The sequence below is a fragment of the Aspergillus versicolor genome (genome assembly GCF_001890125.1).
Source record: "Aspergillus versicolor CBS 583.65 unplaced genomic scaffold ASPVEscaffold_16, whole genome shotgun sequence".
NCBI classification, from domain to species: domain Eukaryota; kingdom Fungi; phylum Ascomycota; class Eurotiomycetes; order Eurotiales; family Aspergillaceae; genus Aspergillus; species Aspergillus versicolor.
The window spans coordinates 547,492-559,366 of record NW_024467539.1 but is presented as its reverse complement, the minus strand read 5'-3'; the positions used below and the strand labels follow the sequence as shown (position 1 = coordinate 559,366).

The window sequence follows — 11,875 nt, the reverse complement described above, 5'->3', positions numbered from 1 at the left end:
TGCGTCAATTGTCTGTATAATGATGATTTGGGAAAGACCACAACAGCGACAAACAATCGGATTTTAGAGAAAGCGCCAAAAAAGTCCGAAAAAGGAAAAAGAGCCAAACTGAATCCTGTCAGCTTCGGGATAATGCGTTTTTTTTTTCTCTGGCCCTCATTTATTTCTTTTTTCTTCTCCCTCTTTTCGCCGCCTTTTCTCCTGTTTCCTCTCATCTCTATCGCGCTCTGAACTTTGGCACATTGGACAATCCGGTCTAGGTTGTGCTGGAGTTGTCTACTCTCCCTAATGGAACTGCGTAAATCCGCTGACGCCGATATATGCAGTGCTTTTCTTCCTTTCATACGATCTTATTTCTTCTATTAATTCGGAGGTTGAAACTTGAATCCAGCCTATGGATGTCATTGCCGCCATGGACGGCGATGTGGCATGCTCGCCGGTTACGGTCTTCGCCGGTTGCATGGTTGTTCTTTGTCTCGATTCTCCTGTAGCGGGCTTCGGGGACTTAGACACTGCCGTTTTGTTTGAATTGCATTTTGTGTGGTTTTTAGTCTAATACCCTAATAGCATGTGCAACTATTCTTCGACCATGGTTTGAACAAAGAAAGACAGACCTGCGATGATCTCCTATTAGAAATCTGTACACCAAAGCAGACCGGTAAACCCTGGTTATATGGAGGGTCTGAGATCGCCTGCTCCAAAATGAAACCTGGAAAGGGTCAGGACATGCTACACGCAGTATGATACTACACCCACCATACCTAGTGCCCATCATCAAGATCTAGGCCCCTGTCTGACTTAGGCCACCTGCTGAACAGTTGACTTCGACATGTTGCCTTTCTGCATTATACTAAGAAGGGTAGGGCATACTGCAGCAGACACAGCTGAATCCAACCTGGCGTGCAGCATAAAGTTGAATCACCGCGGAGGCCTGCCCTGCGTAACCAAGATGATCTCAGCCTCTGCAAAGCATATCATCCCTTTTCCCATTGGTCGATTGACATATAGCCAACTGAGGAACTGTACGTACTTTCTGTATCTCCCAGAGTCCACTCCCACTCCCACTCCCAGCTGACAGGAAAAAGAAAGGAAAGGAGAATGACCGAAGGAAGACATTTTCCTTTACATACCCACCATCCTCTCCAGGCGCGTCCCGTTCCGCCGGAAGGGCCGCACGCAGCCCCGTCGGGGGGAAGGAAGGTTGGAAGCGTTGAGGGAATCCAATCCGTCTTGCCGCAGGAGACTCGAGCAGATCAGGAAGCTGTCATTGGCCGGGGATGGCATGCAGAAGTTTCAAGGGGATGTTCGTAGCTAGTTAGTGGATGTCTGCAGGTTGGAGGATGGATGAATGGAGAGGATGCCTTGCGCTAGAGTGTGTGACTCTGTGTGTGCGTGCACAGGGATGTCAAGGGCTCGATATAGCTGGAAGGCGGAAGGGCAGAGTGCAAATGCGCGGCAGGGATATCCTTCCAAGCGATCGGTTCAGCACTTGCAGTAGCAGCCTGCAATAACCCCTGTTGAGACAGATACTCTGAATTATCTACTTCGATGGCTGGCGTCCGTTTGTGGGATGTGTTGTCCGACTGGGGTTGGAGACGGTGAGAGATTGTTTTCGTTACGTGTAGCAGAGGTTGTTGTTATTGCGACTGTGCATAGCTCTACTTTTTTTATTTTTTTATTTATTTTTTTCTTTCTCGTGGGATGGCACTAGCAAAAAGTACCACAGCTACGGAGTACTTCACTTACCTGATCCAATATGCTTCGGGGTATCTCGATATGGCTTCGTTCAGGCAGGTTGAGTGAAAAGAAATGCATTGAGACAGCCGACTATGTAAACGAAACGAATCTCATCAGACCAGAATCCAGTGAAATTTTTTTTTTCTTAATTCTCTGAAGCCTGTCTATCCGCGTTTGGTCATGATGAGAACGGATGGTTGGAAATTGGGAGATAATAAATAAAGATACACCGCAGCAGAAACCTTGGACGAGCATGCTTTTTTGTTGTTCTCTCTTGTTGCTAATCACAGGGTTGTTGGGTTCATCATTATTATCATCGTGGACATCAGTCTTGCTGCGTCCAAGTCCGAGTGCGAAGCCGAGTCCAAAATCATCAGAATCAGTACGCCAGATTCTCGCCACAATATCCCCCCCAACCCCAGAGCACCAACACAATCATTTGTGTGCAGCACACGCTTAGTCCTTGCTCTTCTTTGGGCCCTTGACCTTGGCGATACCGCGGAACTTCTTGGAGCGGTTCTTCCGTTGCTTGCCTGGACGGTGTTAGCTCCTCCTCGACCACAGAATTTTGTATCACAAAGTGCGCAAAATGGGTAAATGGACATACGCTGCTGTCGGCTGGGCTTCTCGATCTTCTCGCCAGCACCGATACGGATAAGGCGGTAGCGAGGCTCGAACTTCTTCAGGGCCTCAGTGGAGTCGTAGATGAGAGCGAAGCCGGTGCTCTTGCCACCACCGTATTGTGTGCGGAAGCCGAAGACGGAAACCTGGTCCTTGTTGGACTTGTACAGGTCGGCAAGCTTCTCACGGAGCTCGTCCTTGGAGACGTTGGCGCGGTTGGGGTGCAGGACGTCCCTATCATTTCACATCAGTATCCAGTTCCAATTCGATCGCTTCGTGTGTTTGTCCAAAAGATCCGCAATTCCATCTCTTCCTCATCAAATTTTTCTTCTGTGCGTTCTCGGATCCATCTCAGGCACGTTCGAAAAGAATTTCCCCCATCCAGTGTGTAATTCAGGTGTAGAGCGGTGCAGGAGAAGGGGTCTTACACGACCATCTGCTTGCGGGCAAGCAGAGGGTTGCGGATGAACTTGCGAGTCCGCAGGGTAACGGGAGCGTCGGCCATTGTTGTGGTTGTTGTGTGCTTGACAAGACTGAACCACCAGCAGCGAGAATGACAAGGTCAGGGGGCGGGTGGTTGGGATGTCGTTGTCGTTGTCGACTGTCGATTCTGGCGGGCGTCGAGATGCGCTTCGTTCAATTTCGTTTTCTTGTGCAGTCGGCTGTGGGCTCGGCTAGGGCGGGCTAGCTAATTTCGGCTAGAGCCACACGTGACTGTTCCGTACTCCGTCTCGCCCTACCAAAGGACTTTGTCGGAGATACGATCAGCAGTGAAATTGCTATATCCTACTTTCCAGGTCTCTTCGGAGGTTCTCGCGTCGTTTGAAAATGGATACGATCGCGCTTTTATCAGCGCAGTACTTCCAACAAGTCGACCCCCCCTTCCTTTCTTTGCCCGATGGCCCCGCCCTCGTTTCCCCCACCATACAATCCGCCATCTATGAGCGCATGTTCAACGAAGACACAGCATGGCCTCTCCCTCCAGCTCCTTACCAGACGCGCGTCCTAAAGACAATTATCGCACGGATTGAAGACTCTATCTCCGATCCTGAGGAGGATGTATGAGTACGCCTACGCATTTTCCGCAGCACTACAAAGCACTATAGCTTCAAATGGAAACCGAAGCTAATTATAGTTAGGAAATCCTTGACAATCTGATGGAAAAATGGACCTCTCTACTCTCAAAACCAAAACCCCCGGCCCTCGAGCAAGCGCAAAAACTCACCTACATAAAGTACAGCACCCCTACGACATCCTCATTACCCGACGCAGAAACACACCCAGAACGATGCGAAAGCTCCGATCCAAAAACGATCGTCACCTCTGAAAACCGCTCCCTCATTCTCTCTGCAGGAACAACAGGGTTCCGCACATGGGAAGCAGCCTTACACCTAGGCACATTCCTCTCCACTACAAATTCTGGGGGATCTCTCATAGCGAACAAGCGCGTTCTCGAACTTGGTGCCGGCACGGGATTTCTTTCCTTCCTTTGCGCAAAACATCTAGGTGCCGAAAGTGTTACCGCTACGGATCGAGAGCCTGCACTTATTGAGCAGATTAATGATTGTATTGGGAAAAATGGGTTGGATAGCAAGAAAATCCAGGCAGGGATTTGGGAGTGGGGGGCGCCACTTCAGATCTCTCCTCCCTTTGAGGAAGGTGAAGATAACGCCCGGACAGAGTTTGATATCGCCATCGGAGCGGACTTGGTATATTTCCCTCTGCTAAAGGATAACGAGGCAGTCTCTAACATACCTGGTTAGATATACGACACCGACATCGTCCCCCTCCTGGTCTCCACCATCAAGGATCTATTCAACAACTACTTCATAAAGGAGTTCATCATCGCCGCAACAGTACGTAACGAAGATACCTTCAACACATTTTTAGATGTCTGCGGTAAGTCGTGCTCCCTTCCCTTATCTGCCATTTCACTCGTCAATCGGCGGCTGGGGCTGTTGGTGAAGAAGTACCTACCGCCCACCCGCCTTCAGTTTTCTTCCCCCACTCTTGTCTTGTAGACATCTGATCCCAATTGCTATACTGTAGCACGGAATTCCCTCGCCGTAGATCAGATACCATTCCAGTCACCACCGAGCGAAGAGCAAACTGGGTTCTTCCACTCGACCAGTATCCCGATTCGGACATATCGAGTCCACACGACCTCTTCGGGGAGTTAGCTCGGTTGGCATGAATTGGGAAGGTAAGTCTCCTTAGACTATTAGGTATTCTCCTAGCTATGCATGAGTACCCGAAAGAATGAAGAAAGACAGTTGAAATGTTATCTTGTGCCACGATCAGAGTAAATGCTGTAGATGAATTATTAATCTCAATTAAACGTGTGTTATGACCTAGTAAATCAAAGTATACGAGCCCGAATGTGTAGATACATGTAGCAAAATGCAGGATGATGAGCAAAGAAAGGCAAGTCGAGTGCCCGACCTCGGAGACAATTCTGAATATATAGCCTGAGATAAGAAGGAGGGATCCATGGCTCGTGGGTATCATAATCTATGAGTGAAATTTTCAAAAAGGAAAAAAAGAAAAAAGAGGGAAAAATCCGAGTCAGTCCACCAAAGTCCAGTCTGTAATGCAATATGGTCCAACGCAACGCAACGCAATGCAAGTATATGATAGAAAGAAAGAAAGAAAAAGGAAGAAGGGAAGATATATAGCGAGAGAAAGAGAACCGGGATGAATCACTCTATTCGGCTAAACTCTCACGAAGCAAACCCTCATCCAGCTGCTCAGCATGAATCGAGACAGGCGGGGGAGGTGGAGGGCGGAACCCCATGATTGGACCCTTCTGGTTAATTCCAGGATAGCGGAACCGGAGGTGTGGTCGTTTCTGAGGAGCGGTTGAAGCTTGAACGGATGGGGTTTGCTGATGTTCAGAGGAATGTGTGGAGGAGGCGCAGGATTGGGTTGGTGACGGTTCCTCTGTGAGTGGCTTAAGGCTACGACGTGACGGCACGGGAACGGTACCCCAACGGCCACGGACCCAGCCGCCGACGCGACTCCCAAGCGAGAGGATCCGGGTTGGGGTGATGGAGGAGTCGTCGAGCGATGAAGGGGACGGGCTTTCGGCTGGGGATTGAGATTGACGGGGCCCAGCTACGGAAGCCAGGAGGGATTGTGGTGATTGCTGGGAAGGTGATGGTTTGGCGGGCTCCCTTCCTGCAGTGATAGTGCTTGTTGAGGTCGTGGGTGGTGTTGAGGACAGGTCGGATGACATGATCCGGCGTTGTACTCGTAGCGGTAGAGCACCAGGCGTGGAGTCGCTCATGCGAGACGGACGATGGCTAGGGGTATGAATGTCCATGCCTGCGACTGAAAACAGGCTCTCCTGTGACGCGGCTCTTCGGAGCTTTCGATATGGCGTGGATGTCGAAAAGATATCATCATCCGCGACAGGTGTTTGCGGTCGAGATATTGACCCTGAATCCTCTCCTTCCTCGGGGATCACTGACTGCAGTTGGAACTCGCTGAATTCATCATCACTCATAGGCCCACCTTCATGCCCGTCCAACGCGCGGTAGGCGTCTGAAGGCCCACCGCCACCCTTGAAGCGACCATTTCTCAATGGTGAAGTGAAGATGGCACTGTCAGGGCTGGTAGGCTGCGACGTATCAAATCCACGCTCCACGCGATCAAAGATAGACATAGACGATCGATAAGCCGACTGAGGCGAGCTGGCCATGGAATCAGGAGGAACAGAAGATTGCAACGACCAACGGTGCGACCTAGGCGGAGGAATCGAAACTGATGTCTGTGATAGAATCGTTGAGGCAGAAGATGTAGAAGGTTGGGATCGATGCTTGGCTTTTCGGGACGACTGTGAATTTGAGGTAACTTGCAGAGGCGGATTGCCCAAGGAACGGCGCTTCTTGGGCCGACGAAAAAGAGTGCTTTTCTCCTTTTTGTCTTTCTTCGCGGCCGGCGGGGTATGATAGTAGTGGTGGATGTGAAACTCTTGCGACACACGACGTGACTCGTTAGAATCCAATTCCTGGCTTAACGTTGTCACCGGCCGGTCACCCTCTGCTGCCGTTGCGACAGGCTGGTGTGACACAATTTGATCCCGCAAGTTCTGAACTTCCTGATTGGAGCTCTCAAGCATCTCTCGCAGCTCCACGATCCCCATCTGCAAATTCGCATTATCCTGAAGGATGTCCTTCACAAAGCGGGAGACCACGCTCGTACCACCAGTCCGACTCATGTTCTGAGCAGCCGCCGCTCCCTTCAGTCGACCAGCGGCGCCATCAAGCTCTCGCTCAACTGTGCGTCGTCTCTCCATGCGCTGCACCAACTCAGCATGTCGCTCGCGCTCCTCACTGGCTTCCTTTTCCATTCGATCAACCTGGTCGTTCAAATCTCGAAGGGTGCACTCCGCCTTCTTCCACCGGTGCACCGCCGACTTCTCGTCTTCCTGGACCGCCGATAAGCTCTCTTGCAACTTAGACTGCTCGGTCTCCATACGAGCCAACTGCGCCTCAAGGTCAGCTGCGCGGGCAGCCGACGCTGTCAAACAGCGCAGTTCTGCCTCGCTACTCTCAAGCGCTGTGACCAGTGTTTTGGCATAAGAGTCCGAGTCGGCAACGGCCTTGTTTAGGCCCTCCAGCTCGTCGAGTAGGTTGCGGTTCTCTTCGACAATACGAGAATTCTCAGCCTCAACCTCGCGCTTTTCGCGCTCTAGCGTTTCGATATTGTTGTGCAACTTGCGGCGGTCTTCTTCCGCCTCTGCCATGTAAGATTCATGGCGATGAAGTAAAGCCTGGAGAGCAAAGGTTAGCGACGAAGGCGAGCTCATTGCAGGTTTGCACGGTAAGAAGTGTATCAACAGACTAGACAACGTGATAAAATCGGGGATTGGTATTTCGCATCCATGGCCATGATAGCGAAGCAACCCTGGTCCACGCTAAATCAAAGGGAGTAAATAATGAAAATCACAAGTGAGGAATTTAAGGGTCAACAAGAAATGCAGATGAGGTACAAAAATGACAGGTACAATGTACGACCAAGAATGTGAAGAATGATAAACATCCACCACGATAAATACCATTCAGCTCAGCCAACGAGCCAGATCAACCCAACCCAGCCAGCCATCCGGCAAGATGACGGCCCAACAGGTCAACCAACCCGAAGATCCGAAAAAAGAAATCATGCAGGAAAAGAGTCATGCAGGAAACATTGACGTACCTGACCTAACCGCGCGGCGGTCTTGAGGTCCTTTTCCAATCCTTCAAGGGCGTCGTGGTTATTTCGGAGGAATGCGCACTCCTCCCGGCCACAGCAGCAGTGGAGGTCTGCCCGACTGGTTGAAGAGTGGGTAGGAATGTGCCCCTCTGCATGGCTCGGAATCGGCGTGGATTCCATAGCTGCAGCTCTGTCCCTGCTGGGTGGACTGTCGGTGCAAAGTTGGGTCTTGCACAAGCAAAAATGTAGGTCTGAGTTGGCAGTGGCACCCCCCTTTGTGGAGCGATGAACTGGTAAGGTAGACACTAGACAGGCCTACCAAGATCTACCAAGTCATCGGAATACACCGTAGAGGGGTGGCTGGAAGGAAGTGAGTTGGGAGAGGAGAAAGAGAGGGGAAGACAGCCCTGCACTTGGAGCTCGGGCGACAAGAGACGATTAGGTTATTCAAATCCGACAAGGTTGTATTGTGGCTGTTCCCCTTCTCCGACCATAACTATACAGAGATAGATTGGCTTGGTTACTCTGCGATAAATAAATGACCTCACCAGCACAGCCAAATCATCAGTCAGACCGCAAAAATAGAACAACAGAAAAGGCGGCGAGCCCAAATTACTATGGGTGCCTGTCATGCCGTGTATTATGCTTTTATTACACATCATTCTGGTGAGAACTGGTTGTATTAATATGTAACAATACAATACCACAGGGCTCCATGTGATGGTGATCACCTCTGATCACATCACCAAGTTTGAAAGCCTCAGCAACTCAGCCAAGTGGCAGGTCAGTCCAGGGGTTGGTCATGCTTTTACTAGCTATCCGAGAGTCACCACAAAGAAGCTGAAGTATAGCCATTGATTTGATATATTGCTGGCTATGGGTTACAGTTGGGCCTACATATACCCGAGACAGGCGTCCAAGCTCACAACAATTGAGAAACCAGTCCCGAGAAAAGTGAGGGGGTAGTGAACATTGAGTGAAGTAGTCAGGGAGTATAATCATAAACACGGGTACCAGTCTTCAGATGCCAGTCTGCAAATGCCATAACATACTTGAACCATGATTCCACCGAGACGCGCCGCCAAGAGACTCAACCCAGAAGCTCATTGCAGAAAATCATTGCGTACATTAATAAACGCCCCAGCGCCTCCTTCTTCACTTATCTCATTGACCAATACTTCCGTTTGTTGGTACAGCCGCTCTAGAGCTGCTGCTGATGACTTTCCAAGTGACACTAAAAACGTTAGTTATGGATCTCACAGAGGCGAAGGGATTGGGTGAGTAGTACCTAAGATGGCCGAGTTTAACTCTTCCGCAACAGTTACACGCCCGGACGGGTCCAGGTAGTGGCCATGTACCGACCGCTTAGGGTCTGAATAGCACACTAGGGAGAAAATGTCATCCAGCATCTTCTTGTCGCCCCCGCTCTCATCATTCAGATAATCCATTCGGAGCTGCTGCCCATACTGCACTGCCTCGGTAAGGAGCTGATTGGACTTGGCCGTCTCTGTTTCTTCCATGTCCATGCCATCGACCTCCCAGTTATCACGATCTTGCCCTTGATCATCAAGCTCCATCTCTCCGTCGAATACAGCACTCTCGGAGAACCCATTCGTAGCCTTTCCCTTCTTTGCGGATGGCGATAGTTCAGTGGAGCGCCGCATCATCTCTAAGAATTTGCGGCATCGTAATTTGAAATGTATATGAGGGTACTGTTGCAGAACATTGGCATAGTAGGCATTTGTGTATTTGAGAGCTTTATCGATGTCACCGTCAAGAATGGCAGCTCGGATTTCTGCCAAAGGTTAGCGGGATGTATGAAACAGTGATAAGCATTGATCGGTACATACTCTGCCGGTTGATTGCTTCAACGTCCTCTTCTACTTCGTACTTCTTGAGCTGTGTCTCACGCCCATTCTCTAAGGCTGCAGATTCGGCAGCAACCTCTTCTGCAAACGCCCGGGCAGTCTCTACATAGCCGTCGTGGGCCAAAAACTGTGCAACTAATTCCTGAAGGAAGGAAGTCTCGTCCAGCGATGGTTGAATGTTAGCGATGCTCGTCAAGCTAATCTCTGAGTGGATTGCAGCCTTTTCTTTCTGTCGATTAATTAGCCACCTACTCAGAAGCCGTCAATAGAGTCAACCGGGAAACTTACCTTGACCATCCCATCAATATCATACATAAAAGGCTGCTGACCGAAATTGACAGATATATGCACTGGCGGGTTTTTCTTTACCCCTACAGACGGATAGACTTTCAAGTTTCGCAGTTCCCGGAATGCGATACCTAGATATAATTAACATTGTCGTTAGTTATAACTCGGTGAGTTCGCAACAACATACCTAGAAAGACCCCATTTTTCGTAAAGAAGGCACAACCGGTGGAAAAGTTCACACCACATCCCACGGTGTCGTTGACTCCAAATGTTGGCCCATATTGTCGCCCTTGTCCTTGATTCTCGCCCAAGAATGACTTGCCATCGTCACCATGGTATGCCCACGATTCGTGTTCCCAGCCGGGAAGCCGCTCGACCGACGCTTTGTTATTCGAAAACCCTATTCCAATCATCCTGATCCTATTAGCAAATATTCAACACGACGAAAGGCTCGGATATTCCAAGCATACCCCTCCTTCGGTTTGGAATGTATTGTGATCTCGTAGTAATAAATTCCGCATTGTGGAGGCATAGGGTGATCGGCCCGGACGGAGGCAGCTTCATGCTCCTGTTTATGAACAGGTCCGGTGTACCGGATCTCCAAGCCATCATTTGGAAGTTCTAATCCAGGGTATTTATCTAAATCGCTCCATCGGGACGGAAGCGGCATCGGCTGGTCATCCTCTTCGCTAATGGGTTCCCTGTCGATGAGATCATACGTCATTCCTCGGTATGAAGGCGCAATCCGAGGCAAACTGCCCTGGCCCGAAGAAGTCGAAGCTGCGTCTCGTTGGGATGCCGGCTTTCCGCGACGGGCGGCATCGAGGCGGGATATGTATCGAGAGTTGCGGAGGTAGGAGGGTGTGAAGGAGGGAGGCGTTTCGGAGAAGGGACCGACATTTTGGAAAAAGGGATCGTAGGCCGGAAAGCTGGCAAATTTCCGGGAGTACGGAGGAAGCGAATCCCCTGGGGATAACCTCCAGGAGGAGTTCATCTGCATTTCTGCATCCACGGCGGCCGAATGCCTCTGGGGGCGGGTTTCGGGGTAGGACGGTGGGGGATAAGACGAGGTGGAGTTCAACTGCGACAAGGTTGTGCTAGTTTGTGAAGACGAGAGTCCGGCTGTTCCTGAGAGGACAGAGGCATAAGAAGAGCGACGGGGAAAAGAGGAGATGCTCGGTGCCGAATATGTGGTGGTGAGAGGAGCTCGAGGAGCTCCACCGGAAGGGGAAAAAGGTGTATCAGTCATGCTGTTGACGTTCAGTGGAGGACCAGGCCTAAGGCGGGTACGATGTATGATGCCCTCTCACGCGCGCTGCTATCAAGGTTGGGACTGGGCGTAGAAACCCCAGTCAACCCGCAAGAAACACTCATAAAATTAAACTCGTTTCGTGGTCAATTTTTTCTCTCTCTTTCTCTTCGCCTATTTTCTGTCGTGGTCGCCTTGTGCTCGAGTGTATCTTGTTCTGGCTCCCAGAAGCTATCCGTGATTGGGGGTGGGGAGGTGGAGTAAAATAAGGCAGGCTGTCACGGTCACGATCACCTTACACCCCATGCAGGGACAACCCGTAAAGGCAGAATGGAGCGGGACGATAGGGATGTTTCGCTGGAAGCAGTGTAGGACGATGCAAAAGGTCTATTCAACTCCAAAGTAGCTGGAAGCAAATCTGGAACTGGCTCCCGACGAGAACAGACATCACTATTCGTGTCGCTGAAGGAAAGGAAGAAACTTCTCGTCAGACAAAAGGGAGAAGACGGAGCGCTCCGAAACAATCCAGGAGACGAAAAGGAGATGAAGGAGAAAGGCGCAAGGCAAATGGACAAGGTTGTTGATGGCATGACCAAACTGCGGGGGAAGGTCAAAGGCCTTAACGGCCGCACAGCCGGCTGAGGGGAAACAACGAGGAGACCAGAGATTATTGTTCTCATTCTATTCATGTTACAGGCTGGTCCTGGCTGCAGCTGTTAATTCTTGTGTTATTCGTACTATCGAAAAACACGAGCTGAGTTGGTAATAGGACCCTATTTTTCTCATATCACAACTCAATCTTAAAGCATCCCCTGATCGTATAATAGACCTACCGAGCTAAGGAAACAAAAAAAAAAAAAAAAATCACGAGCTCCGAAGCCTCGAAGACTAAGAAGTGCTGTGGTGGATTACATGA

The 11,875-nt window shown here is 50.2% G+C and overlaps 4 protein-coding genes across 4 annotated transcripts; 1 reads left to right on the top strand and 3 right to left on the bottom strand.

Annotated features, from left to right (window-relative positions):
- Positions 1–116: 116 nt before the first annotated feature.
- ASPVEDRAFT_409660 (uncharacterized protein) lies at positions 117–889 on the bottom strand. Its single transcript, XM_040812242.1, has 3 exons — positions 757–889; positions 615–709; positions 117–552 (listed from the first exon to the last, which is right to left on the bottom strand). Exons 1-3 carry the CDS (start codon positions 773–775, stop codon positions 286–288), a joined length of 381 nt encoding a protein of 126 aa, XP_040674448.1. The 5' UTR covers positions 776–889; the 3' UTR covers positions 117–285.
- A 1,019-nt stretch (positions 890–1,908) lies between these two features.
- On the bottom strand, positions 1,909–2,948 carry ASPVEDRAFT_47842 (40S ribosomal protein eS24). Its single transcript, XM_040813875.1, has 3 exons — positions 2,787–2,948; positions 2,345–2,592; positions 1,909–2,270 (listed from the first exon to the last, which is right to left on the bottom strand). The coding sequence occupies exons 1-3, from the start codon at positions 2,861–2,863 to the stop codon at positions 2,194–2,196; spliced, it is 402 nt and encodes a 133-aa protein (XP_040674447.1). The 5' UTR covers positions 2,864–2,948; the 3' UTR covers positions 1,909–2,193.
- A 238-nt stretch (positions 2,949–3,186) lies between these two features.
- Positions 3,187–4,379, top strand: ASPVEDRAFT_144495 (protein-lysine N-methyltransferase; the record flags this gene model as incomplete). The annotated part of the gene is made up of 3 exons (XM_040807991.1): positions 3,187–3,417; positions 3,498–4,067; positions 4,122–4,379. 3 exons carry the CDS (start codon positions 3,187–3,189, stop codon positions 4,377–4,379), a joined length of 1,059 nt encoding a protein of 352 aa, XP_040674446.1.
- Positions 4,380–5,062: 683 nt separating this feature from the next.
- Positions 5,063–10,959, bottom strand: ASPVEDRAFT_144466 (putative Ran-binding protein (RanBP10); the record flags this gene model as incomplete). The annotated part of the gene is made up of 9 exons (XM_040807987.1): positions 5,063–7,132; positions 7,558–7,711; positions 8,465–8,475; positions 8,682–8,788; positions 8,843–9,349; positions 9,405–9,651; positions 9,711–9,841; positions 9,898–10,124; positions 10,181–10,959. The coding sequence occupies 9 exons, from the start codon at positions 10,957–10,959 to the stop codon at positions 5,063–5,065; spliced, it is 4,233 nt and encodes a 1,410-aa protein (XP_040674445.1).
- Positions 10,960–11,875: the final 916 nt, after the last annotated feature.

Coding starts and splice junctions, on each gene's coding strand:
- ASPVEDRAFT_409660 (XM_040812242.1), bottom strand. Junction 553..614: donor CTAATAGGAGATCATCGCAG/GTCTGTCTTTCT, acceptor TTAGGGTATTAG/ACTAAAAACCACACAAAATG.
- ASPVEDRAFT_47842 (XM_040813875.1), bottom strand. CDS start 2,863: ATGGCCGACGCTCCCGTTACCCTGCGGACTCGCAAGTTCATCCGCAAC. Junction 2,593..2,786: donor GCCCGCAAGCAGATGGTCGT/GTAAGACCCCTT, acceptor GTGAAATGATAG/GGACGTCCTGCACCCCAACC. Junction 2,271..2,344: donor GAAGCCCAGCCGACAGCAGC/GTATGTCCATTT, acceptor AACACCGTCCAG/GCAAGCAACGGAAGAACCGC.